This window comes from Dermacentor albipictus, chromosome 5, assembly GCF_038994185.2.
Source record: "Dermacentor albipictus isolate Rhodes 1998 colony chromosome 5, USDA_Dalb.pri_finalv2, whole genome shotgun sequence".
NCBI classification, from domain to species: Eukaryota; Metazoa; Arthropoda; class Arachnida; order Ixodida; family Ixodidae; genus Dermacentor; species Dermacentor albipictus.
Genome location: NC_091825.1, coordinates 33,011,557 through 33,038,587, shown reverse-complemented (window position 1 = coordinate 33,038,587; position 27,031 = coordinate 33,011,557). Strand labels below are relative to the sequence as shown.

The 27,031-nt window shown below is 55.9% G+C and overlaps 1 protein-coding gene across 4 annotated transcripts in view; it reads right to left on the bottom strand.

Annotated features, from left to right (window-relative positions):
- The window catches only part of wts (serine/threonine-protein kinase warts), a 113,302-nt gene that overhangs the window by 28,492 nt on the left and 57,779 nt on the right, over positions 1-27,031 (bottom strand). For 3 of the 4 annotated variants that reach the window (XM_065439822.2, XM_065439825.2, XM_065439823.2), the window contains 3 exons: positions 25,801-26,099; positions 11,641-11,758; positions 1,453-2,918 (listed from right to left, as the gene is read on the bottom strand). In XM_065439822.2, coding sequence (XP_065295894.1) covers positions 1,453-2,918; positions 11,641-11,758; positions 25,801-25,998 — 1,782 coding nt within the window. In that variant the 5' untranslated portion in view covers positions 25,999-26,099. The remainder of the gene's footprint in view (positions 1-1,452; positions 2,919-11,640; positions 11,759-25,800; positions 26,100-27,031) is intronic. The other variant, XM_065439826.2, reaches the window with a different exon arrangement.

The window sequence follows — 27,031 nt, the reverse complement described above, 5'->3', positions numbered from 1 at the left end:
GCTGCATCGGGGTGGCCAGTCGCGGTGCCAAGGTTATAAAGGGCCCTACAATACCCTTTACAGAAACAGGAATGTGTCTGGTATTAAACGGCACAAACCGATTGTTATTTAAAGAAAAGAAAAGTGCATGCACCTATAGACATAGTCACCATTGTGTACATCGCATGCCTCGGTCACAGCAACCCCGAGTAACAGGAACTACGTAAAAACCGGAATATAGGTCGAACTTTTTTTCAAAAAACCATCGCGAAAAGGGCGGATGAAGTAAACAGCCGCCTTCGCCATCGCCATCATCAGCAGCGCGGCGTTGGTTCTTTATTCTATGGCGTGGCGACATTGTGGCACCGGCATTTTGCGTTTCCACTGTCGCAAAGTTATATTAATTAAAGGCTGCATTGTCATTTTGTTTCAAAATGAGCAGAAGCCGACGTCAATTCACCGTCGCCTTCAAGAAAAAGACGATTGAGTACGCGGAAGCCCACGGCAACCTGGCGGCACAGCGCGAACTTGGAGTATCTGAAAATAGCATTCAGTAGTGGCGGAGGTAAAAGCAACGTATTACAACTTGCAGCAACCAAAAGAAAACGTCATTTCGTGGCCGGATCGCAGCGGACTGCAGAACTGGAAGGCAAGGTTGCGGAGTCCGTCCTAGAGCTGCGTGCAAGATCACTGCCTGTTGTCGAATGCATTCGTTTGAAAGCGGTAGAGATCGCACGCGCCTATGGACTGGACAGCGAGAAGCACTCGTCATCCGACTCTGTTCAAACGTGTTGCTCTGATTCGGAGTAGCGCTTGCGGACTTCGTGCCCTTCTGTGTACTGTACACCCGACAAATTTTTAACAGTATCGCGCGACCGTCGACCCGCGTGTTTGTCAGCACCTTTTATCATCACGTCACGGAGCGGCAAAATAGCGAAAGTAAGGGCATGTGTACACATGCGCGTATCTCGTTTGTTTCGCTGCTCAGCGCCGTTAACGCGGTGTTGACAAGCACGCGGGTCGATGGTCGCGCGATACCGCTAAAAACATAGCCAGGTGCACATGCAAGCAGCATTTAAATAAATACTGTCACCATTGTGCAACCCGCTGAGTCGCATTTGTTTATAGGTAAGGGTGTAATGTCTTTTGGTACTTTTGCCACTGAAAAAGATTTTTATCATTTTTAGGATTCGTTAATTGGGGGATCGACCTATATTCCGGTCCGACTTATAGTCCGGTTTTTACGGTAATCTCAAAGGTCACGCCTTTGTGTACTGTAAGCACCTTAAAATACTACGTGGCCACCACGCTTTGGCAATAAAATGCTGGATACGGTTACTCTTATCATCAACCATTCTAACAACCAGTAAGTTTCCAGCAGCTCACGACAGTCGCGAGTCTGTCCAACGCGCCATCCAACAAACCGAAGAACATTCCGACCGGCCTCGGCCGAACGAACGCGCACGTACGCACCTTGGAGGCGCGCCTCTCCTCCTCCTTCTCGAGGGGCCAGTTCCGTCGGACTGGAATGGGCGACTGATGGGTCGTCTTGCCCCGGCCCGAGTCGTGGGTCGAGTCTGACTGGGTGGACGGCGACGAGGCAGACGTCACAGACACGAACGACACGGGCGACTCGGAACGCGAAGCTGAGCTCGCCGTATCTGTGGCCACGGGCGAAGCCTTGCGCGGCGCCGCCCCACCGCTCGGCGCCCCCAAGGCCGCGCCCCCTTGCAGGGCCGACACCTGCGAGGAGCAGATGCTGGCCACCGTGGTCACCAGGTCCGAGGACGCCGTCGTGGTGGCCACCGACGTGGTCCGCCCGCTGCTGCCGAGCAGCGAGGGGTTCTTGGAGGAGCCGTACGCGGCCGCCGCGGCGGCCCTCTGCGCCGCCAGCGCCACCACGGACGACGCGTAGCTCGGCGGCTCCGTGGTGGGCACGGTGGCCGCGGGCGGGGGCGGCGGCGGGTCCTGCCGGTGCAGCGCGTAGGGGGGCGGCGGCGCGCCGTTGTGCGCCGCGTACGGTGGGGGCTGGGGCTGCGGCGCCTGGACGGCCGTGACGGAGGCGACGCCGCCTCCGCCGCCGGCCACCTGGCTCGGGTACGGCGGCGGTTCGTGGATCCGCGACGAGGCGACGGACATGGCCGGGGGCCCCGACGACGACGAGGCGGCGTAGTTGTACGGCGCGAGCGGCGCCGTGGGCGCGATGGCCGTCTGGAGGACGGGCTTCTGGACCTGCGTGCTCTTGACGGATTGCATGATGACCGGCGACTGGGACTTGGCCTGCCGCGCCGACCACGCCTGCAGGGGTCGAGGCGGTGGCGGCGGCCCGGAGACCCCGGCGCCGGGCGACTGCGCCGCCGGCGGCGGCGTGTACGCGGGCGGGGGCGGCAGGGCGCGCGACTTGGAGCCCCCGGAGGCCACCGAGTAGTCGCTGCAGCTGCTGCTCACGGTCGTGTTCGCGGGGCTCTGGCGGCCCGAGCTCGACGAGGCGGCGTACGACGGCGCCGACGACAGGCTGCCGCCGCTGCACGGGTACGGGGGCGGCGGCGCGGCGCCGCTCGGGTACAGGAGGCGGCCGCCCCCCATCAGGGGCACCGGGCTGGGGCCCTTGAGGAGGGGCCCCGCAGAGCCCGACGAGGTGCTGCTGTAGCCGCCCACCGAGGACGGCGCCCGCGGGGGCTGCTTGAGCAGCGAGTGGTGGTGGTGGACGCCGGCCACGGGGTTGCCGGCCGTCGGCCCGACGACGACCCCGCGCGGGGGAGGCGGTGGCGGCGGCGGTTCGCTGGGCGGGAAGTCCGGCGGAGGCGGCGGCGGCGGTTGCCGCGCGCCGACCGGACTGTCCGAGCGCGTCGCCTCGAGCATGGAGCGCTCCCAGAGCGGCACGCCCGAGTCGGCCTGCAGGCTCGCCTTGCGCAGGGCCTTCATGCCGCCCGCCTTGCCTGCGAGCCACACACGGTCCGGACGCTTATAGCTACAGCAGCCTCGGCTTCACAGCGGAAGCAAGCGAGCGGGGGCTCCGGTCACACGGCCATGTTCGCACACAATCACACAGAACGGGGCCAGAGAAACGGCGGCACACATTCACTTCCCGGCACACAAGCACACTCTTCGAGACGCCCGCGGACAGCACCCGTGCCGCCACCACCTCCGCGACGGCAGCGGAACGACAAGCACCCGCGGCGACGGACCACGCGGACCGGGACGAGCCGCGGCGCGTCTTGCGCAGGGAGACCGAGCGGTGCCACTTCGCGGCGAGCAGTCGGCCGGCCTGATCGACGAGCAGCGATTCCTTGCGCGCGACGTCCCGTGACGAGCCAGCACTGACCGCGGGCGGCCGGGAACCGCGGGCCCGCGCGTTATAAATAGCGCCGCGCCGGCGCCCCGAACCGACCGCGCTCCGCCAGCCCGGGGAGCGGTCTGCGTGCGTCAGGCGGGCGCGGGGGGAGGGGGGAAACAAACGCGCAGCGAGCACCCGTGGCTGGCACGCAGCCCCGTCTGGCCCCACTTCCTCACGGCGTCTCGCACCGCTGCAGGCGGATTCCTGGTGCGCTCGCGGTTTTGTCTCTAGGCGTGACTCGGGCCCTGGCAGGGGCGCATTTGACTACGGCCGAACCTCGATATAACGAAGTTGTAGTTGCAGCGGGAAACTTCGTTAAATCGCGAATACCATTTACTCAAGGTTTAAAAGTTTCAGCATTGAAAATACCTTCCGAAATTCCTAGAGAATTCCGGGTGGATAATATCTTCTTAGTAAGCACTTATAATCAAATCGCACAACGGTCGAGCCATAACAGCACGGTTATGAACACCAGCGCTCGCGGTGCAGATCGCACCGAGAGCTGTACCTCGACGTAGTTCGCGAAGACCGAGCTTTGGGTGCGTTGCGTCGCGCGGCGCCGCACATCTTGGACGCCATATCCGACCGTGCTTAGCGCCCGCAGCCGGAGCCCCCAAATTAAAAACAAAAGTGTACAAAGACACGAACATTGGTCCCGGGGAAAAAAAATAAAGGAATAAAATGGCACGTCAGTTTGGCCACATAGGTGGAACACTGATGGCGATAGCAAGGAGACTACACGAAGTAAGGTTCCTACTTTTATCGGTGTCACGCACGCTCAGGCAAACATTAACAGGTCTCACTCGACGACCACGAACTCCCAGTCACATCGCGAGCGAGCGCTTCGTGCCGTGTCTCGGAAACTTGAGATTACGCGACCGCCAACATTGGACGCGCGGGAACACCAAATTGCGCGCGAAGGCAGCGTCCAATTCGGCTTGCCGCGGGGGGACCACCTCCAAGATCGATACGGCGCGTGGCCCGCACACGGACGCGCGCGAGGGGGAGGAGGCAGATGGGCGCGCGGTCGTCACGAAGTTACTTCGTTAAATCTAAGACGGGGAAGGCAGTTCGTGACATCGCGAATTTTGTTAAATCGAGATTCGTTATAACGAGTTCTGACTTCATAACCCCTCCCTTGCAAAGGCTAGTCGTTTCTTACTTTTCATCCCTAAACACTCCGGCGACGCAAACGGGCCCCGCCGAGAGCCCCCAACCTGGACACGTCGCGGGTTCGGTCCGTCACGCCGCATTCGGAGACGAGGCCCGAGCACCACCGACGCCCCGCGTGCTCGACAGGGTAAGACCGGCGGTGGCGAAACGACCCGAAACTCGGCACCGCCGAGCGGACCCGGCATGCGCCTTAAGCCACGTTGGCTGGCGCGTCACCACGAGCAGCCGAAGCGGGACTGGCCACTAGTCCAGAAGCTCTGACGCCAAAGGACGCTACTCACCGTTAAGTATGCCGCGCTTCCATGCACCGAGCATTTAAGAACGTACGGATCACCCGTCCAGCTAAGAAGCCGTCGGCAATTTTTCTTCCCTGAGGTCCAATCGTTTAATTAAACGTCATTGCAAAACGTCTATCCCCTAAAGACGTAAGGTGAATATTCGCGCCGGATAGCGCCGCCATCGAAGGGGGCAAGCTGTTCGCACCTCTGTTGGCGGGTCGAGCGGCGGCGATAGCAGCGCGCTCGTTCTTTCCACGTCGCGTGAACAGATCACGGCGATCTTCGCGTGTATTTTGCACCGAGGAAACACGCTGCGCCAGCCTGAGACGAGATTCCCCGCAGGGTCTGTTTGGTGGCGTGGTTACTAACAACATTTTAGTGATGCTTTCTGCGAATGTTAGACAATTACTTAAATTAACTAATAAATAATTACTGGCGGTGTCTCAGCTGCAGTGCGAACCACATGTGCTTGGTCTTGTTAACGTATGACGATCCGTCTTTTTTTTTTTTTTTGAATAACGGTGCACGATAGCTGGCCCGACAGCCTCGCGCGGTAGGGTGAGGACACACAGGCTCGAGTGATCCTTGTCGTCGCGCGTGCCACCGACGCGCTACGCCTCACGTGATGCAATTGTATACCGGCAGCCTGTCGCACTGACGATTTCCGAGTTCTGTAGTGTTCTGAATTGCGAAAAAGTTTTTTTCCGAGATGCATGCTTCCCTCACGGCATCGCCACACGTGCGTGGACCTGCGTACCTTTCTTTGCCGACTGACTGGAGTCCAGCAACAAACGGAGGAGGCCGAGATGCTCCTAACAGCACGTCGCTTCAACGGAACGCGCGCAACAAAAAGTTCGAACCCTCCTATACAGCACGTACGGGAGGCATCACCTCTTCGTAGACGCGTATTTCCCGTAACCGCGAACGCGACGGGCCGCGAGTTATCCGTCACGACGGCTCGCGGTCGCAATCTCGCGCGCCGAAACCCGGGCGCGTCGTCGCCTCCGAGCTCAGCCCGCGGCGAGCCCCGTGACGCAGCGCCGACGTCCGAGAGCGACCGCTTCGCGCACGCGGCCGTCGGGCATTTCGCGCGCGCACCGTCCGCACGAGAGGCGAGGCGGCGCGCGATGTCGTTGGCAGCGCGCCCCCCACCGACGATGAGTCAGCTGCGGGCAACGTCGCACGCGCAGACGCTGCATGCCGCCGCGCTCGCTTCCGCGTCCGCGGCGATCGAACGAGCAAATTATGCCAGATCGCAACGTGCGCGTGGCTTTCCGCTTCGTTTATAGCAGCTTCGGGGAGGAGGAGGAAAAGAAACGCGAACCTCTTGGAGAAATCTGTCGGCGATACGGAAGACTTCGCGAACTATGTACCCTAGAAACACGAAGAAAACCAATTAGAAGCATGATCGAGAGGAATGTTAAACATTTAAAGTGATCTGTGCACAATACCGCACGACAAGATTAGCACATCAACACAGGGAAAAAAATCATCGTTGAAAGTAATGATATTTAAGAATGCGTCGCACACATCTTGAAACACTTCTGATTGGAATTGCGCTGCAAGTTTGAATAACGCGTGCATAGTGATTTATAGTAAAACGAGTGGGTCAGCTGGCTGCTCTTGCTCTATGCGAGTATATGTCATTTTACGCAGTGGGTTCGCTTGTTTAACTTCTATTTTTTTTTTCTTTAATATATGATGTGTGGCAGCAGGCATACCTTTCAAGTGGTCGGACAGGTCCGTTTCAAGCCCGATAGACCCGAAACAGCTGATATACCCTCATATCTCGTGTTCCTGCAGCGAGTTTTCGCGTGCAGTCCATATTCTGTAAACTTGACAATATTCCCTACAGAATATCAAATTCTTAATCTATTCTGCAGTTGTACGCTTTTCGTATGACCCTGCATGTGCAACAAATCCAGTCAAATTAAAATCTTCTTCAACAGAATTAGTTGGCGCCTGAAAGGGGTTAAGCTGCGTTGGCGAGGCGCACTTTTGCGCCGGAGAAAGCCCGGTTAAGCCAGCTAGAAACATGGCCGCTCGATGAAAAAACATAACGGTTGCGTGTTTTCCGTCTTACGGCAGTCCTAGACACGACGCACGAAATCGTCCGCAGAGCCGCATATAAAGCGCTGGCACGTGGAAGGCCTCTCCATGCACGGTGGATGAAAATATTTCGCATCAGCGGGCCCGGTAAACAGTGGCGAATAATGAGTACGCAGTCACACCGCCCGAACTGACGTGTCTCACTACATGGACTCGTAAACCTGCGTGCCTCGAGCAATATGGCCGCCAGATGCTTCTTTCGCCTCAGTGCGCGGCTGCGAGAACTGCCATCTCGAGAAGTGTCGCATAACATCCCTGGAAGGCCGTTAGCGCCGACGCTGGTGACGTGGAACTGCGAGGCACGCACGAAGCGCGCGCGCTGAAAACAACACTCCAGCGTCGTGCGTTTCAGGCGGTAGATTCGGCAACGCGTTTGTATACCACACGGCAGGGGTGGGGGGTCTACAGAGGCGAAAAGGAACAGGCGCCGCGACCGAAGTGAAAATTACGTTAGAGAACTGACGTTGCGCCCTGGCCTTGCTCACTTCACGACCCCATACCGGATCAGACAAGATTTCGTCAGACTACACCGGGGCACGTTCTTGGGGAACGGCGGAAACCAGTCACCCGAATCTGGTGTTACGACATATTATAGCTCGTAAGAACTTTTTAAGGCGAAATCCCTAAGTGGCTCGTCGCGCGATGGCCTTGAAAAAGAAAACGCGGCGTCTAGTCGAGTGGTACAAAAAAAAAAAACACGTGCCTTCTCCGAGCAATCGCGGCGCGTGCACACAGAAAAGCAGCTGCTGCGTTGCTGACGTCACGTGGCGGCAGCCGACTGCGAAGCGAGAGAGACGGCGACGGAGGACACTCGACCGAGGTCTAGCGCGTTGCGCGGTGTCAAGAATGGCGAGTTGCGCAACAAGATTGCCACCTTGCCACCCGATTACGACAAGGGGTGCAAGACGCGCACCTCTCCCTCTCCGTCGCTGCAGCTGGGAGGCGTTCAAAGAAGCGGCCTTTGCGCTGGAATCCGCCGCCTTCCTCCAGCCCCTTCGACATTGTGACGGGACGAGTTCGGTGCGTGGACAATGATTCCAGAGTTCCCCAACGCGGAGCTGATTTGACACGCCTGGACAAGCCGCCGTGGGGACGACGTATTTTTGTGCTTCTCACGGTTCGGAGTGGCACGGAACAATGAGCGACGCTCGATCGGCAACGATAGTTTCCCGGAACGGCACCCCGCGCGGTTGCCTCTGTGTACAGAGCGCGGTTGCCTTTGTGTACGTAAACTGATCTTCAGAGCAGCTGCGAGTTGGTGATGTGTAAACGAACAGTCGCCGCGTCGTAGGAACGGCGGATCGAGTGTATAAAAACTGTGGTTGTGCGAATGCTGAGGACACACTTCTCTTGAGCAGTCATGTTAGACTGGTTCACTTCTCTCATGCAGTCCTGTTGGACTAATACTCTTTTTCTCAAGCAGTCATGTTAGACTGAGTTAATTTCTGTAAATAAACCCTTTTTCCTCGTTCTCGATGAGAAGCAGTTCTTCACTTCATCAACGATCTCAGCGTAAATAAGTTGGACGACGGCATGGGCCAGCTACCTTCGAATTCATGCCGCACTCCAATCTTTGCAAAGGACCACGGACGATGGGATTGAGCCCCCAATCCTGACAGCGGCAAGCCTCGGAAGTACGCTACGACCGATGATGCTCGCCAAGCAAGTAACGAAGTGCGACGTGCGAAGCGACGGGAGCAAGGCGTGCGATCGCGAATCCTGCTTTCCCTGGCCGAGATGATGCAACGTAATTACTTACTGGCGACGAGGATGCTGCACCTCTAGGTAGTGCATAAGGTGCTCGCGTGCGTCGTTGAGGAGATCGACCTAAAAGCGCCAAACGTGTACTTCACTACGCGGCTCGTTATGCCCTGCAAGAAGTCTGACATCTTTGATCGTATAACTAAATGCATTACCACGTGCGCACTATGCTTTCGCCTTCACGTGTTACAAGGGTGCAACGTGCTGCCGAACTTTTCAAGCGAAGCTTGTACTGGCTCACACGTTTCGGTGGCGATGTAGTCACGCAAAAAAACCCAGTTGCTCCCAGAGCAGGGCATCTGCGGGATAGCGCACACAATGGGGCAGATTGATTGGTTGCGCGCTCACGCAACACGCTTAACCAATCAGAGCCGTTTCGCTTCCGTCGGGGAGGGAAAGGGCAGGAAAGGACTTCCCGCGAACTGCGCCGTTTTCGTTTTCGTTCGGCTCATTTTCGGAAAACGGATGGGACGGCCACGCGTTGTGCGTTCCATCGAGGAACAGGCAGCCTTCGACGAACGGCGGCGAGAACTCGCTCGTGAAAGGGCTCCCCATCGGCGCGCCGTTCCAGCCGTTAAGGCCTAAATATAGCCCGACGTAGCGTAAGCGCACGCACATGTTACGTCACGTTGGCGAAAACAACAGCGTATATCGTTCGAGCGATTGTTCGACGCACTGGCGCCGCCAACGCGCGCCGATAACGTTGGACTATGCACGTGCCTTTAGAGCCGCCCGAGCCCAGGCAATCCGACAGTAACGAGGACAATCCCGAGCTGAAGGGGTGGGAGGCCGAAACAATCCGGCACCGTCATCTGTGGGTTACTTAAAGGGACATTAAAGCGAAACAATAAATCAGTTCAGACTAATGAAGCATTGTTTGAGAACCCTGCAGGCAGTCATTTAAAGAAAATAGTTTCATTATTAGATGAGAAAATGAAAGCCCAAGCATCAGTATTTTAATTTCGCACCGAAACCCTAGCGCCGGTACGTCAGCGTGACGTCAGGGATTCCAAAGTATGTTTTTGCATTTGGGCCGCGTTGGCTGAATAAAGGTTCCCGAAACTTTCCATGCTTATTATTTAGTTCCTTTAGAAGACAATGTAGTCAATCTGTACCGCTATATATAATTAGTAGGCCCTAGAAGATGCCATCAAAATCCAAGACGGCACAGCACCCAGGTGCGGGAACTTAAGTAGGCGTCGCCACCCGTATTTCGTTCTTGCGCTTTTTCTGGCTTACCAAACGTCTTAGCGTTGTAAGAGTGGTGTTTTTGGTGTTGTAGAACGGTGATTGACTGATGCAGAAGAAATCATTTTTCACTTTAGTGTCCCTTTAATGGGGCTCCGAACCACCCCACGGGCTTGTTTCGAGGGTAGCATACGCTGCTGTGCACATCTCAGCCAAGTTTGGATGTCGTACGCGATGCGTGGAGCTCGCAAGCGGATCGCGAAGTCACCTTTCTCTCTTTTCAACAGAAGGCCCTGTCCTCGCTCCCTTCTAGACGCACTATTTCGTCCATCCCTCATCCGGCTGACATCAAGCTGCGCTCGGCTACGTGGCGTAGATACCGCGGCCGCCGCAGGGTGCCGCCGCGAGTCCACTGGCCAAGTGCACTGCGGCTCGCCGAGGTCAACCGCGTTTGGCTTATGTTTAGCGCGTCGTAGGCACCAAAGGCGGAAGTCGTGGCGTCTACGTTGACATCCGAAATGAAATTTGAACAGCGCGCCACAGTGACATTAGAGACTTTTAGCGTGTCCGGTATTCGGGAAAGCGCGGGCGGTTTTCCGGTTTAGCGGGGGCGTCAACGTGAGAGGCCAGATTGGTGGCGCCAGCTGGTGGCGCAAAACTCAACCACACAAACACAGAGCTAATTACTATATTCTGCTTAACTGCTGGCGTAAATTTCCGACAGTGGCGTAATCGTGTTCACAATTACGCCGCTGCGACAAATTTGCACGAGTGGCGAAGCAGGATATGGTGAGTTACTGCAGTTTTAACTATGCGTTTGTCTGGTTGAGCTCTACAACACCAGGCGGCTTCACCGCTCACGTTTACGCCCCGGCCATCCGGTAATCCGCCCAAAGCGCTCCCGTTTACCGGAATAGCGTACAAGCTAAAAGTCTCTATTAAGAAGGCGGAGCGTTCTTGGCACGCCCCACTGCGCCGTAGCCTTCGCAGTGCAAGGAATTGAAGAAGGAACGGGAGCATAGCGGAGGCTGTGTTTGATTGCCACTAACTAACTGTGCTTCTGCCGAACGCACTAAAGTACTTTTGCGGCGAAGTATTTTTGGAATAGCCTATTTTCACTTCAAATGCATTTGTCCACTTCGATAAAAAGTGTTTCAGGGCCCCTTTAACCGTGACGAAGGTCAGGAGCACGCTGGACAACCTTCGCTTACCCCCATTTCCCGGTAGGGGAAGGGTTGGTCACTTTTGTGAACGCGGGCCCCGATTCGGATTCAAAGCCGCCTGCTCTCTCTGTTTTCGCTCTTCTTTCACGTAAACATTCCTCGATACTGTTTTATGCGCCCATAGGCTTCAAAACTAGAGAGTTCTAGCTTGTCCGAAAACTTCGTGCCGGAGGGGTGCACACGGCGGCAGCAACGCTGGTAGCGACACCTTGTGACGCTTCGTCTAGCCTCAATGCCCAACACACACGTTTTCGTGGTGCATAGGCGTTAAAAGTTTTTTTTTTAAATTTCTCTTTAAGGTGGCGAGGTAAAGTACACTCGGTTACTGCAGTAACAGCTATTTCCTTGTCTGGTTGATCTCTGCGCCAGCACGTAGCACCGCCAACACGGCCACTCATGTTTGCGGCTTTGGTAATCCACAGACTGTGATATAAGCTTGCGGACACGCTAAAGCTCTCTCTACCGTCAGCCGATGCTCCCTCGTAGATGCCCTTCCCGCGCGACTTTTCGGCGGCCTCCGTACAGCGGCCCCACGCGGGCCCACCGCACACGGCGAGCCGGGCGTGCTTATAGGCGTGCTGGGGCGTCGTACCTGGCGCGCTCCTGGACAGCCCGTTGACCATGGCGGGAGGCGGCGGCGGAGGCTCCTTCTCCTGGCCGAACTCGATGCCCTTGGAGGAACTCCACTTGGAGCTGCGAGAACTCGTGTCCTGCGACGACAAAACAGGGGCGCACGTCACTGAGCGGGAACACGGCAACTCGCGCGCGCGACAGCGGGCCACGCTTCTCGAAACACGGGCAACTCGCACAAGGAGTTCTGCCGCGCGGACAGACTTGCCCGGATAACGTACGTTGCCGCGCAGCGAGTTGTCCAGCGATGAATAGTTACGAAGTCTTACAGCGTGGGTTCAAAACACCTGGTGCGAGCCGCCCCGTGCACTAACCGGTAGAGATAAAACAAAGAACTCAATTTACGAGTGGGAAATAAATGCCCGCAGTAATAGTGCCGCTGTCCACGAAGCACTCAGATTGACCTTTTGCAAGAAATGCTGCTGTTCGTGTGCGACAAAGGCATTTTGCAACCTGAGAGCACAGATTAATAATAGAAAAATGTATCGTTCCTACTCGACAGCGTCGCCGCGGCAGGAGCCCGTTTATTCTGCAAAGGCTCCACGGTGCCCAGAATCTGATCAATTTAGGCGAACCGCACGCAAGGCGCCCCACTGGCCTCCATCGGAGCCCGCGCCACGCAGGCGCCGGCCGACCCCGACGAACCGCGGGGCCGAGCTCGGACACGGCCACCGACTGGCGCCGGAGGGGCTCCCCGGCGTGCACGCTCGCGACGACGCCGCCGGGCACGCGAGGGCGACCGCGGCGGCACGAAGCCAGCGCACGCGTCGACGGCGCCGGATGCGCGACCGGGGCGGCGAGCCTTCTCGACGGAGGTGGAGAACGCCCGGCGGCGTCGCTCGTGTCGACCACGAAACGAGGGCCGGCGTCGGGGCCCCGAGCACCGACGTAACGCGCGACGCCCGGCCGCCTCCGATGCTAACGCGGCACTCGGGTCGCTCGCGCACACCGGCCACACGGCCCAACCCCCCCCCCCTCCCGCAAGGCGTCCGATACGGCGCCGGGCAGCACGCCGACCTCGCCGCCGCGTGACCACCGGGCCCGCGCACGGTCGAGACTCGTACGACCCGGCTACTTGTACACGTGCGAACATTCTTCGTTTTCTACTCGGTGTTCGCGCTGGTTCGCGAGGCTTTTTTTGTCTGAGGCCTCGTGTGCTTCCTACGTACACATACATACACGCAAGAAGAAAGAAAGAGAAAGCGGGCAAAGGAGCCAAGTTACGAACCGACACCTCACGGGCAACAACGGTCATTCGCCGTGTCCGCGCTAGACATCGGGCTGCACGTAAAACCCTGCCTACGGTGTCTTCGAGGCATCGCCCATAAACAAATGAACCGGTGAGTTTAGATGGCCCAAGTGTTCTGTCGAAACTCCCCTTTCATTCGTTCGACTGACGACAGTCGGCTATAATACGGCATAAAATTAAAGCGAAATTTCCCTTCCCTCAAGATTGGCACCTAAATCGAAACCTTGGCACGTCTGTGTGACGTCGTGTATACCTCCAAGTATTTTCTCGTATTTGCGCCGTTTTGGGCCCAATATGCCAAGTCTTCAAAAGCGTGCTACAGTTCGCGTCCTATTTACTGTTCGGTTAGTATACTATGTGCAGCGTAATAATTCCTTACCGGCAGTAAATGGGACAAACCCAAGCATATAGGCGCTGCCAAAATGCGTGACACTATGGCGACGCGGGGATCTCACGGGCGGCGTCGCCACCATTGTTTCGCTCGAGCATCTTTCACCGCGCAACCCTGCGCTTGCCGAGGCAACGGTTCGCTACTGCAGCAGCATTATATACACAGAACGAGGATGCGAGCCAAGGGTGCGTTTATCTGCAGCTGAATTATTCACAGGGGTCACAAGAAGGAAATTTGCAGAAGAATACAAGCGGCTTGTGGCGCATACTGAAGGTATTGCCAAATAATGGCCGCAACTTTAGAGACATGCGCGCACATGGTGTGTGTGTGCCCCTTCGTTCGACGTCCTGTCTTTGTGCGCGCATAAGTCTGAAAGAAGCATGCACAACCAGCTCGCCCAAGACGTAACGCTAACGACCGCGAGCTTACCGCTATCCCTGAAAAGTGTCCAATCAGGGTTAGAAACTTTAGGGGTTAACAAAGAAGCTCGAGGGCCGCGCAACGAGGGATGGAACGAAAAATGTTAAGCACGATGCTAAGAGACCAGATGTAAGCCGTGGCGATTGGAGAGCAAACGGGCGTAGGCGATAGTGTACTCACAGAGGAAGCAATGCAATTCGAAAGGACATGTAGCGCGTATATTGGGCGGGTCACCGGTGGTCTATTATATTAGACTTGCAGAGTGGGTGCCAAGGCAAGAAAGGCCGATTCGAGGACGGCAGAGAATTGGGGTGGTGCGAAAAAGTTCGGAAATTTGCAGGCAAAGAATGGGATCAGCTGGCGCAAGACAGGGGCAACTGCAGGTGGCAGGGAGAGGCCTTCGTCCTACACGCGTTGGTCACTAAATAGGCTGACGATGGCGATGATGATTTGGCGCCGCCATCTTCGACTGCTACGCGAACACTTTCAGAGCGACGTCATGGTCACGAAACGTCGAACGCATGCGTGCGACCATCTTGTGCACACGAATCGACTTGTTACAGATCGAAAACAGCTCAAGACTGGCCCTCAAACGCTTCCGTAAAATAGCGTACATTCACCTTCGGTTTGAGGACGCCCCGTGCGAGTAAGCGGCTCTCGTTCCGTCATCCCTGCCCCTCATCACACGGGGCGATCCGGCCCAATGTCCATGCATATCGTGTTGCGGGTGAGCAAGCAGTGAACGGACATTAGACAGTTTTAGTTTGGCGTGTTTAGCGCAATAACGGGCTTCGCGGTATCGAAATGCGTATGCGCATGAACGCTAAGCGACCCATACGGTTTAGCGCAAGCTCGCTATTTCTGGCATATAACGTTGCCGTCTTTGCGTGGTTTATGTAGTTTACGTATAACATGGCGGCGGTCCCGGCCGCCCGCTTCGAACTGAATATGGGTTCGTGTTCGTAGAATTCACTTCGCTTGTAGTAAAGTATCATGCGGCGTCGATGACAGAGTATTATGGATAACCTTGAGGGGTTTTCGAGATCGCTTCACGTTTCGAACGCGCCTATGCATATATATCGAGAGAAATAATGATGATGAAGATGACATCCCATTGGAAACGGGGCAGGGACAAATGGTCCCTTAGCCTGCTTGAGTTACTGAGGTATGCTATCAATGCACTTCCCTTCAAGCATTCTTGTGTACATGTCCTTAATCTTCTCTACCTGCCGTGTACCGCTGCCTATGCCAGTAGTGTACCCGGCCGCATCAGTTTCTTCCCTGCTACTTTTGCACCAATACTCTAAACGTCACTTGCTCATCTCGACTGCTGACCGGTTTGTACTTCCGTCTACTTTAAGTCCAAGCACTTCTGGAAGGTGTACGTTGCATATTGGTCTCGCTGGATGAATCTCTTCGCATTCTATTAAGATGTTGTGCGTGGACTCCGGATTTTGCCTGCGCCGCACAGAGATGCCTCATCTAGACATGAATATTTGTTCCGGTATGTATTTGTCCTTAAGCAGCCAGCTCGATCATGAAATAATAAGGCACTTCGTTTCGTGTTATCGTAAAGATGGTTTCTTCTCATTTCTTTTTCTCATTCTTGTAAATCTCCACGGTCCTTCTTGTTTCCATTGTTTGCATCCAATTTGCCGTGTCTGTCTCTCCCAGTATTTTTAGCTCTTCCTCCACACTGTGTCCATGCTCTTTAGGCTTAGATACCTGTGCACTTTGGCAGCCCATTTATTTTCATCCGCGTTCTTGAGTTTTTCTTCAAAGCTAATCTTGCTCTGTACGTCCCCCTGCACTCCGAAATGCCGGTTCCACCTATCGATGAAGCAAGGAGATAGGCGCGACGATGGAACATGGCATCCGAGATTGGCGATTTCGGAGGCTATGGTAGGCAGCTCGTACTACTGTCACAGAACACCTACGTTCTGCTGTTTAGCCGCAGACCATCAGAAACACAACGCGCTCCTGGCTTTTACTGCGCTGTGACTCGCACTGTCCGGACGCACACACAGAGATAATCACTTAGGTGCACTATATATGCGAAATTCAAAGCGCAATGCAACGTAATGAAATTCAAAGCGTCCGGCACGTAAACTACGCCATCACGCTATACTAAAACTCGCTTTCTGCGAGCCCTTAGCACCGCTATTACGCTAACGTTAAACTAAAGCCGGCCGCTGAGCAGTTTATGCGTAGCAGCGACGCGCCTCCCACCCTCTTCGTGCTGCAGTTTGCGGCAACTTTCCTGCTCCGCGCCATCTTGTTCGTAGAGGAACGTCCCGATAATCTCCCCGCGGCGACATCACAACACGCAGCCGGCCGTGTGGTGACGGCCCGTTTCCCCATCGCGCGAAGCTCGCGCCACACATTCCGCATACCTCGGCGATGACGTCCGTGACACTGGTTCCGCCATCGCCCATTCAAAACTGCACCCAACGCGCTTCGGGCGTAGAAAGCCGCTGCGGTGATTACGTCGCCGAGCACAGGTTTGACTCCGGGCCATTCTTCTAATTAAATGCATATTTTTTCTAAAGCTTCGTTGACCACGGCTGCTGCAGCCTGCCGTCCTGCCGAATAGTTTACATGCCCGTCCGATGGCGGCGAAAATAACGTGCGACGTCTGCGGTGCATAAACGTAAACACTGCGTGAGATTACGCGTCGCATACGATGACAATTACGACAACTGTACGCATCGAATTTGCTTTTATAGCGTGTAATTGAACGCTCCCCAGAGCTGCATTTCACATATTCCGATGTGCGGTGGATTTACATCTTTTTTTTTTTTTTCGGGGTGAAGTGGGGCGAGGGCTGAAATTTGAGCACGCTTTCACATGGCCACAGCGGCCTAAACGCGAGAAAATACTTCGAAATCCGTGACGCGACACAGCTCTACCTGCGATTGGGTTTCCGCGCCAACCTTTAAGAACGTAAGTTTGTCCCTCGTTTTCGCGTGTAGTAATCATCAACCTCTAACGGCGAAATTAACGCCGCTCAGGTTCCGAGAGAACGCTTTCGTCGGTCCAGACAGATTCTGTGGTCAGCGCAGAGCGGCGCGAGTGCAGCTCGGCATTCGGTCCCACACCCGCGTCGCAAAGGACTCCCCCGGGAGAGAGAAGGCCCCATCGGCGGCGAAAGCGTCTCCCCGGCGGAGCAGCAGCGGTCGGCCCGGCCGGCGCCAGGCGACCGGTTTGCGCGCCCGGGCCGAGCCGCCCATTACTGCCCCGCCAGCGGGCCATACTGCGGGTGGGAGACGCCCGCCGTCCCCTCCTCGGTCGCCGCCAAACAACAGCCCTCGGACAGCTGCCGCCGAGGTCCACCTCGCCGAAAATTAAATTACCGGACGACGACCATAGGGGGAGGGAGAGAGAGACGGGTTGCGCCTCCACGGCGCGGCTCTGGCGACCCTCCTCCGAAGCGGGACGGCCGTCGCGAGTGCCACTGCGCCCCCCTCCTCGCCGGTGCCGCGATAAGAACGCGTGCGTGCCACGAAGTTACGCAAGCGCACGACGACTTGTCCGGGGGGCCCGCCACCGGGGTAAGGAGCAAGGGGGACGCTGCGGTGGAGAGCCCGAAATTAGAAGGCTACTCGGTGCAGCTGGGGCGACGAAACACGTGCTCTTCGGCCTCCCACTTCTCGTCGCCGACCCCCGCTCTCATCAGCCACAGGCGTAGGAGCCGTTTTTCGAGAAAGAAAGAAAAGGAAAGAAAAGCGCCGCAGTTTACCGACGATGACTTCGGCAGAGCCGTACGAGCCCCATTTAAATTGAGTAACTGCGCGACGGGGCAAACGGGACGATCGCGTACCGTCCCACACCGAGGACCGGGAGGGAAGCTCGCTACGAGGCGCTGCCAAGTTGCCTGCTTCCGACCCGATGACGCAGGACGACAGCTAACCTGTGTGCGTCTTCCCTGAGAGGGCGCGCAAAGTTAGGCCAAATTAGCACTTTTTGCAGCCGCAGGCCGATCCCCTGCCTCGTATTTACCTGCTCCGTTTTCCTGGACGTGTTATTTGCCGCAGCACCAACCACTAAATCTTCCCGTCCGGCAAAACAGATAAGGTAAATACGGGGCAGGGGATCGCAGTCTACGCCTCACACGCAAACGTGGCGCGGCAAAGGACCCGAGTTCGCGAAAGAGACGCTAGGAACTGTTCGTATACGAGCCAATCGCGGACTATGCCGCCAGCGAAGGCGGACGACACTTGGCGAACAAAAGGCTTCGCGAGTTCGGCTCGCAGCCGCGCCACTGCGAAAGCGTCAATCTTGACCGACTGCTCGTAGCGACAGTAATGCAAGGGAGACGGACTTTCTCGCTTCACCCCACGCTGCAAGAGCAGTTTCGCGTAGCGTTAAGTTCAGCGAAGCATATGCAACTAACGCTATGATGTGCCAAACACAAGGTGTAGTTTGTTCAAAGGGGTTGGGTCCCCTCGACAAGTCCTTCTCTGGGAAGGGCACCGAGGAACCCGAGAAATTAGATAAAAAGCCTCAGCCTTCTTCTCAGACATGAGAATGTGCAAGAGCAGTTTGCTATTCATTCCAGTGACAAGCCGGGCGCACACCGCTCGAGAGGCAGCCTACGTGGTCGTGCCAACGTATTCGTCGGGCTCCCGAGTAGTCCTTGCCGTCGCAAACAGTCGGGCCCGATTACTGGCGTCGGGCTCCATCACCCCAGATTCATCCGAAGCTGCAGAGGCGGCATCCATTGCGCTCGCTCTCATCTCTACGTCTGCCACTAAAATTCCTTCCGACTCAAAATCCGCCCTATAGAATTTCGCCAAAGGCCTGGCATCCCGCACCACGGCCCGGTTTCTACGCTTCTTGCCCACCCTACCCGCCCCGCGACCCTCATCTGGACCCCACTCCCTCGCCCGAGGTCTTACTTTCCGGGCCGGATTCCGGCCCGGGTGCGTCTGCTTACCTTCGCAATTCTCCTTCACGCCCGATACCCCGATCAGTGCCTGTCCTTCCGTAAGCTCTGCGGGAAACCGGGGGACTTTCCTCCCGTCAACCTCACGTGCCCTACTTTCCCGCACCCTCCACCCCCCAACCACGGCGGAGACATACTCGGAGACTATATCCAGGCCAGCTCCGCTGCTACAGACCAGCGCCGGATTATCGCCGACGCGGGTAGCCCTCCAACTTGCTCCATAAGGGCAGCCCCTCGAGCGCTGCCTCGTGCCACGTAAGATCGATCCCCCCCCCCCCCCGCTGCATTTATTTGGCAATAAATGATTGCACCACCACTGCCGCAGCGCTCGGATTACACTTGAAAGCGCAGAATGTCGAGCTGCTCGCATGTTCTTTATTGGAACGCAGCGGTACACGTTCCCGCAGATCCCGCGAAAAGGCTCTGTTTTCGCTTACTTAAAGGGACACTAAAGCGAAACAATAAATCAGTTTAGACTAATGAAGCATTGTTTGAGAACCCTGCAGGCAGCCATTTCAAAAAAATAGTTTGATTATTAGATGAGAAAATGAAGGGCCAAGTATCAGCCAAGTATCGGCCGAAACCCCAGCGCCGTTACGTCAGCGTGACGTCAGGGATTCCAAAGTATGTTTTCGCATTTGGGCCACGCTGGCTGAATAAAGGTTCTCGAAACTTGTCATGTTTAATATTTGGTTCCTTTAGAACACAATGTAGTCAATCTGTACCACTATATATAACTAGTAGGCCCTAGAAGATGTCATCAACATCCAAGACGCCACAGCCCCCTGATGCGGGAACTTAAGTAGGCGTCGCCACCCGTATTTCGTTCTTGCGCTTTTTCTGGCTTACCAATCCTCTTATCGTTGTAAGAGGGGTGTTTTCGGTGTTGTAGAACGGTAATTTACTGATGCAGAAGAAATCATTTCTCACTTTAGTGTCCCTTTAATCTCAGTAAAATGGAACATCGGCGTGTTCGCCGCGCGTGTATGCTGCAGACGCCAACTGGAATCGCTGCGGCTCGGCTTCTTCCGGGGACTCGCGTGCCCCCCCATCAACTTCTCGCGCCTACTGCGTATACGCGGCTTCCCTTAGCCCGACCTTGGCGCCACACTTAAACGGGCTCGAATTATCCCAGCACGGAAATCAAGGTCGCGCCTGCAACTTTCATCGCCTCAAGAATGTGGAAATGGCTGTCGATATACGCCGCGCGCGTTGTCGCAAACCGCGTTCTGCGAGCGCGATCTTTTGCGGAACCGACACGTATAGCTATACGGCCGTGCTTGTATGGCGGCGCCCGTGCTATATGGGGCGCGCCTCTTCCGAGGCCAGCGCCGACGCCAACCACAGGGCTCGGCCTATGCAACCCGTCGTGTGCGCGCCGCGATAGCCAAGTGGACACAAGTTGCTTCTGAATGTGTTAAATGTGGTGCGTCTTTCTTTCTTTTGTGCTTCACTATACGTGTGTTCTTTACCTGCTCACCTCCTTTTTTTAGGCGAAGCATATTACGAGAGCTCAACCCAGCTCCTCAGGCGCGGCGGTGTCGCCTTCAATACCACGTGACACCGTGACGTCACGACAGAGGAGAAACGGGGCTCCAACTCGCGCCGTCGCTCGCGGCATAGCGGCGGTATATAAGCAGCTGCGCTTGCCTCTGCTAGACACTCACGAGGTGAGATGCCTCCTGGAGACAGAGCTGCTCGTTGGAATGAGAAGCGAAGGTTGCGGCGTGCTACAGAGACTGTTTCTAGGTGGCTTTGCTACGGCGCAGCGACTACGCGCCCCGCATCGGACGCGGTGAGCGTCGAGCAACGCAGCGTTCGGCGCGACAACGAAATGTGCGCCTGAGCCGACGCCGACGACACCGGCTTTTCTGCGACACGAGCTCCTTAACGCTGTCGTGTTAAAATAAAGGCTAGTATGCTTCGCATCCTGGGCTTAACCTTAGCTAAGCCACAGCCATTTTTTTTTTTTTGCATTCCACAAGCGGTGATTTTTACATTCTCGCCAGAAGTCTTATGACATCGCATGAGGCTCTAATATTCGCTGCCGCGCTGCCACTGACTGTCTACAAGGGTACAGGGATCCCGTCAAGCTTGTCGATTGAGAAAGCTTTTTGTCCCTATTTCCTGCGTTTCTGGTGCATGAAGTGCAGGAATAAAACTTCACCAAATGCGTCACTGCGCCGATGAGCGCGAGGGTTCGATCGCGGCCGCATTTTCGTGGGGTCGAAATGAAAAAAAAAAAAACGCTCGTCTACATAGGTGCACCTTGGATAATCCCCAGCTGGTCAAGGTCATTTCAGAGTGCTTCACTACGGTGTGCCGGAAAAATGAAAAATATAGCTAGCTCCTAGGTCACGGATGTCCAAGCTCCTGGGCGTGGTCAACAAAAACTGGTGGACGGACGGCAGGAGATGAAGACGTACGGACCGAGAGTTGTCGGATAAAACGAAGAGCTGCATTTTCACGCACGAGTGGATAAGGCCAACCACTGGCACGGACTCGTCCAATAAAAATGAGGAAAGAAACACAAAGAAAATGGTGGAAGGAATCCGACCGTGTAGATAATCGCATTTACCCGTCACTAGACGCCTACGAAGACGGGGGAATTCCAAGTTGCAGAGACTGGACCGGGGCTTCCGCAGTTGCCAACCCAGAGAGGTTGCAGAACTATTCCGGTATCACTTCAGTTTCCTGTACATAATGAACGGGTTTGCAGAGGGACGATACCGATGAGACACCATGGCGAGAAATCCCCGACCTAAGACGCACCACGCGAAATTGTTCCCCGCACGCACTTCCTCCTGGCGCACCAAAAGAGGTGGCGGGGAAGGGGTGCGTGGCGGTGCAGATAGGGGGGAAAAAAACGATAAATGCAGGCACGTGCCTGCCGCGGCACGTGCCGCTCGCGCAGCGGGTGGAGGCTGCCCACACGGGCTGCGGCGGGGAAGGCCGCTCGAAAGCCACGGCTCGCACAAAAGGGCCAGAGGAACCGCGGAGGGACACCAGGAAGGTCCGCTCTGTGACTAGGCGGGGGCAAATTCGAAACGCACAACACAACAAACAAGGAGCAAACGGGTCGCGCATAGTTCTTTTTGCAATCCCCGGGATGCCTTCGCTAAATATCCACCTCCGTGCCCCCTAAAACGAGTACAACCCCCCCCCCCCCCCTCCGTCAAGGAGTGGGGAGGGGTAGCCTCTGCCCTCTTCGTCCGAAGAAGGAGCGCGAGCGGACGGAGAGACCTTTCTCCGTCCGGCTGCCAGAACGGTCGCCGGCTGTCGGAGGAGAGCGGCCACGAAGGCACGCCCGGAATGCGCCCAGCGCCGCCGCTCCCCCCCCCCCCCCCCCCCACCCGGCGCAACACCGCATCCTTTTGTTGCCGCGGTCTGCCGTGGGCGTGGTGGCCTCCCTCTTCGTAGGCCGCCGCGCAGAAACCAAGGGGGCCTGCTCGAGGCGCGCGCGCGACCTTGAGGATGGAGCGAAGAAGGAAGGGAGAAGACGACGACAGCAGCATCTCGGCAGGAGGCGACCGCAGCCGAAACGTCCCTCGCGGCACCAGCGCTGCCCCAGCGGATCGGCGGGAGAGGGGAGCCTCTCTCTTGGCGGCAGCTTCTCGCCGCCGGCTGTCGCCCGCGTCCGCACCCTTCCGCCCCGGGCGCGCGACTCGCAACGCAGCTGACACCGTTCCGCGAAAGCGCCGACACAGAAGGGCCACCGCCGAGCGCTCTCTGTGGCCGCGACGCTTCGGCCGCGGTACCGCGATTCGAGACGGGCACAAATTTTCGTACGAGGCCGTTGGCACGCTTGTCCCGCGCAACGGTCCCCGCTGCCGCGTCCGGCGCGCCGTGGAGGCCGCCGACGTCGAGGCGCTCGAACGCGACGGCGTGCGTCACCGAGCATGCCCGCGCAGCGAAAGCGGCCAGCGCTCGAAGATTTGCCAAGCATGACGTCACCCGGGCAGGCTAGGGAAATCACTGGCAACGCATTTCCTCTCGCGGACCGTGCCAGGAAGTCTCGCCGAGGCAATGTGTAACGCTCGGCGGCGTCTGGCACTAATCTCGCCCGAACCCCGAGCCGCTGGGGACGCAAAGGAGGATCGCTGTGGGGGAATTTTTTAAAAGTTTTTCGTGGTGGAAGTACGGGATGCGAACGCCGCCGGGCGCACGAAAGAAGGCAAGTAGGACTGCGGGGCTTTCCGCGCGCAACGACGCTTATGCGCGCCATTTCTAAAGCTTCGTACGAAACTAAGTTGCGTTAATACATTACGTTTGCGCCGTAGCAAAGCGGCTACTCTCTTATCGTCGGAGCAGGCTCGCTAGGCCAGGAAAGAGGCAACGACAAAACACAAATGACAACGTCGCACTAAGTACCCACCGGTTCCCGCGGTGATCTCATGAATTTCGCCAGCGCCTGGCTTGCGCTCTGGCTGACCGTTTGTCGGCAAACGATTACGGTGGACGCCGAACACGCACTCAAACTGGCAAGTGTCGAGGATTATTCGTCGCCAGAACGGCCCGAGAACGACAAAACAAAGAGCAGTCCTTGCCGCGATGCATCAACAAAAAAAAAAGTTTCACCTTCATCTTCTGCGATAATTATTATTTTCCTACTAAATATATGAAAATGTATAGACTCCCAAGAATACGCTGCCAGTTTCGATTGATTCGCTGCTATTGTTCTGTGTAACTGACGATGTTTTGCTAGTGTTTCGTGTAACTAAACGAAGGTGGCATTTCTGCATTTTCTTTTTTTTTTCTCTTGTACAACCGAATCGAGCCTACAGCAATGAAGTGAAGGAATATTAATTGCTATTTCTGTTTAAATATAGAAAATCAAAAGGAAAAGTACACAATAAGAAGCTGCCACAGGACGGAGGGGGGGCGGGGGGGTAGACGAGCCTACATCTTCAGCAATGCGCGTACAGGCAACCTGCTGTTCCCCCATCCAATTTATTGGGTATGAGTGGAGGTGTACAAGATCTAACCCTGGGAGTCGTGGACCAAGGAAATGAACTAGGAATGAGCATTACGTCACGCATCAAGTCTAGACAAGCGAGCTGTACGCGAAGCTCTCTTTTTTTTCCCCCTCGCAGAGTCGGCCCAACACGCCACCGCTGACACTCGGCTATGGGCCGAGAACGTTTAGATGCGGGGAGTTTCATTGCGACAACAATAATGGGGACACCTTAGGCAAATTTCCGCCGTCGCCGTGATGTCCCGCACTAAGACCAACTGCGACAAGGTCCTACCGCGCCCCAAGAAGCCCGCAATTGCACGCAAAATTGACGCGCGACTGGCCGCTCGAGGAACTGTGCGTGTATTCGTGGGCTTCCTTCGCGCTCGGGAAAACACTCGCATGTGTTTCGAGCAACATAAAGCAACATGTGTTATCGAGCAACATAAAGCTGTATCGGGAATTTTTCCTCTCGGTCTGCAATTTTCTCATCGACACCGTTAATCTAATTACATATTTCGGAAGTCGATCAATTAATTAAGACTAATTATCTAATTCGGAGGAATGAAAAAAAAATATATATAGTTTCAGTATCTCCAAGCGACGGCAAACAGCATTACCTTGGTTCTGTCCAGCCACCTGGCATTCGCACAATTTTAAACTCCGACTAAAGTTAGCTGGGAAACCCCGTATATGTTGCGCAAAGGTTTGACGCCAGCGTCCATTATGTGCCCACTTTATTCAGACGTTCTACCGACCAAATGTGCGTATCTCAGGGAGAGGGGGGGGGGGGGGGGCAGGCTGACGAAAAGTGCGAACGGTGTGACACGGGGTGCGCGGACACACATAACCAGCGGACGTTGTCAGGATTGGGGGCTCAATCCCATCGTCCGTGGTCCTTTGCCAAGATTGGAGTACGGCATGAATTCGGAGGTAGCTGGCCCATGCCGTCGTCCAACTTATTTACGCTGAGATCGTTGATGAAGTGAAGAACTGCTTCTCATCGAGAACGAGGAAAAGGGTTTATTTACAGAAATTAAATCAGTCTAACATGACTGCTTGAGAAAAAGAGTATTAGTCCAACAGGACTGCATGAGAGAAGTGACTCAGTCTAACATGACTGCTCAAGAGAAGTGTCCTCAGCATTCGCACAACCACAGTTTTTATACACTCGATCCGCCGGTCCTACGACGCGGCGACTGTTCGTTTACTCATCACCCATTCGCCGCTGCTCTGCATAACAGTTTACGTACACAAAGGCAACCGCGCTCTGATGCCCGACGACGGCATTGGCGGGTGCCGTTCCGGAAACTATCGTTGCCGATCGAAGGTCGCTCGTTGTTCCGTGCCACTCCGAACCGTGAGAAGCACAAAAATACGTCGTCCCCACGGCAGCTTGTCCAGGCGTGTCAAATCAGCTCCGCGTTGGGGAACTCTGGAATCATTGTCCACACACCGAACTCGTCCCGTCACAATGTCGATGGGGCTGGAGGAAGGAAGCGGGTTTTCAGCACAAAGGCCGCTTCTTTGAACGCCTCCCGGCTGCAGCGACGAAGAGGGAGAGGTGCGCGTCTTGCACCCCTTGTCGTAATCGGGTGGCAAGGTGGCAATCTTGCTTAGCGGCTCGCCATTCTTAACAACGTATAGAAGACACGGGCAGAACGATGGGTGAAATAACTATTCATTCTCACAATTCAGCATTTTTCCTCGATGACATAACTTTCACATGCGCTGTGGTCACGTAGTCGATATCTTTCGTTCTTGTCCACTCATTGTTACCGCGCTACGAACAGCAAACACCAACGGGAAAAACGTTAACCCCGATTGGAAACGAATACACAGACCACTTCTTCGTGTAAGTTTGTGTATTCGTTCCCAGTGATCTTGACCCCGCTAGTCTGTGTGCCGTATTGTACGCTAACGTGCACCAACTAGCCCAATTACATGGATACGTTTTGTGATGCGAGAGAGCAATTGCTGACGCACTCTCACACCTATCGGTACACGGATGCATTTTTCGAACGCTTCAACGGTCCCCCGCTCGGTCTGACCTTGTTCAACTGCGTCACGATTTCTTGCGTTGCCGCAGTGTGGGCTCGCCGTGCCACCTCCCCCCTTGGCGGCAGCAGCAGCGCGCGCTGAGGCGAGGAGGCGAGCACTCACCTCCGAGGAGGCGACGGACGGCGCGTACGAGCCGGACTCGCTGGCCGTGGAGGAGGCGCTCGACCGTCGGTCCCTTCCCTGGTGGGCGAAGGGCATGAGGCTGTTCCGAATCTGCTGGAGCGCCTTCTGGCGGTACTCCTTGTGTGCCGGTGCCCCCCCGGGCCCACCGCCGGGGGGCTCGCCGCAGGGCCGCATCATGCCCCCTCAGCCCTTCTCAGGGAGGTCCCCCCCCGCTAGGCCCATCGGGTCGGGGACCCCCTCCTCCTCCTCCTCCCCCCAAGGGCGACACCCCCAGAGGCCTGCGGGAAAGAAAGTACACACGTAAGCGGGTGAGGTCAGGTGACAAGACCAGCTGGTAAACACTCGCGGCAGCACAGCACGCACGATACTATCTGTCGGCCCATCACTCGTGCACTGACAAGGCCGGCGTGACGAAAGCGGCGACGTCAAAATCGCCGCGGCTTACTCGGGAGCGTCTCCATTAGATTCAGTCCGGCAAGGTGGTGGCGAGGCCGCACAAGGCCGGTGCACTTCGATTGGTGTCGTCTAGAGGGCCACGCGTCTCAGCGCTTGCCCGCGAGGTGTTCATCACGGGGGGAGAGAGAGAGAGTGCGCTCGGCGGCGTTCAACTGAACATTCATCCATTTTTCTTGAGCTAAGTACTGTAAGACGCAATGGGGACGAAACGAAACACTCGATGTGAAGCAAACACGAGGTCACGGACGGGTGTCACAAACTACCAACAATGAACCAGTTGGTACAGTAACATGGGAGTACGTGTTACTGTACTCTGGCAAAGGCTGGTCCACCAGCCGAAAACGTTAAGTAAACAGGTCTTACTTTCAAAAACTCTTCTCATTCCTCCATTTATTTATTTATTACACACACGTGTATATATTTATATGAAAAGAAGAACAACCCAGGGGCTCGATTTCGTTAACATGACCACATAAAGCCAAGAGACAATGAAGCTAAGGAAAGCATCGCGGAAATTAACAGTGATTGAAATTGGAATACAAAAAAAATGATCAAGGGAAATGGGGAAAGTGTGCGAAAAGATAACTTGCCACTGGTGGGCGCCGAACCCTTCGAATTACGCGAGCGTTGCACTACCTATTGTGTTACGGCGACCGCGCGTGCGTGTGTGTGTGTGTGTCGGTACTTCAACTACCTATGCACCGGAGTTACAGAACTTTTCCTTGAATTTATATATACATTGCCAACCTTGATG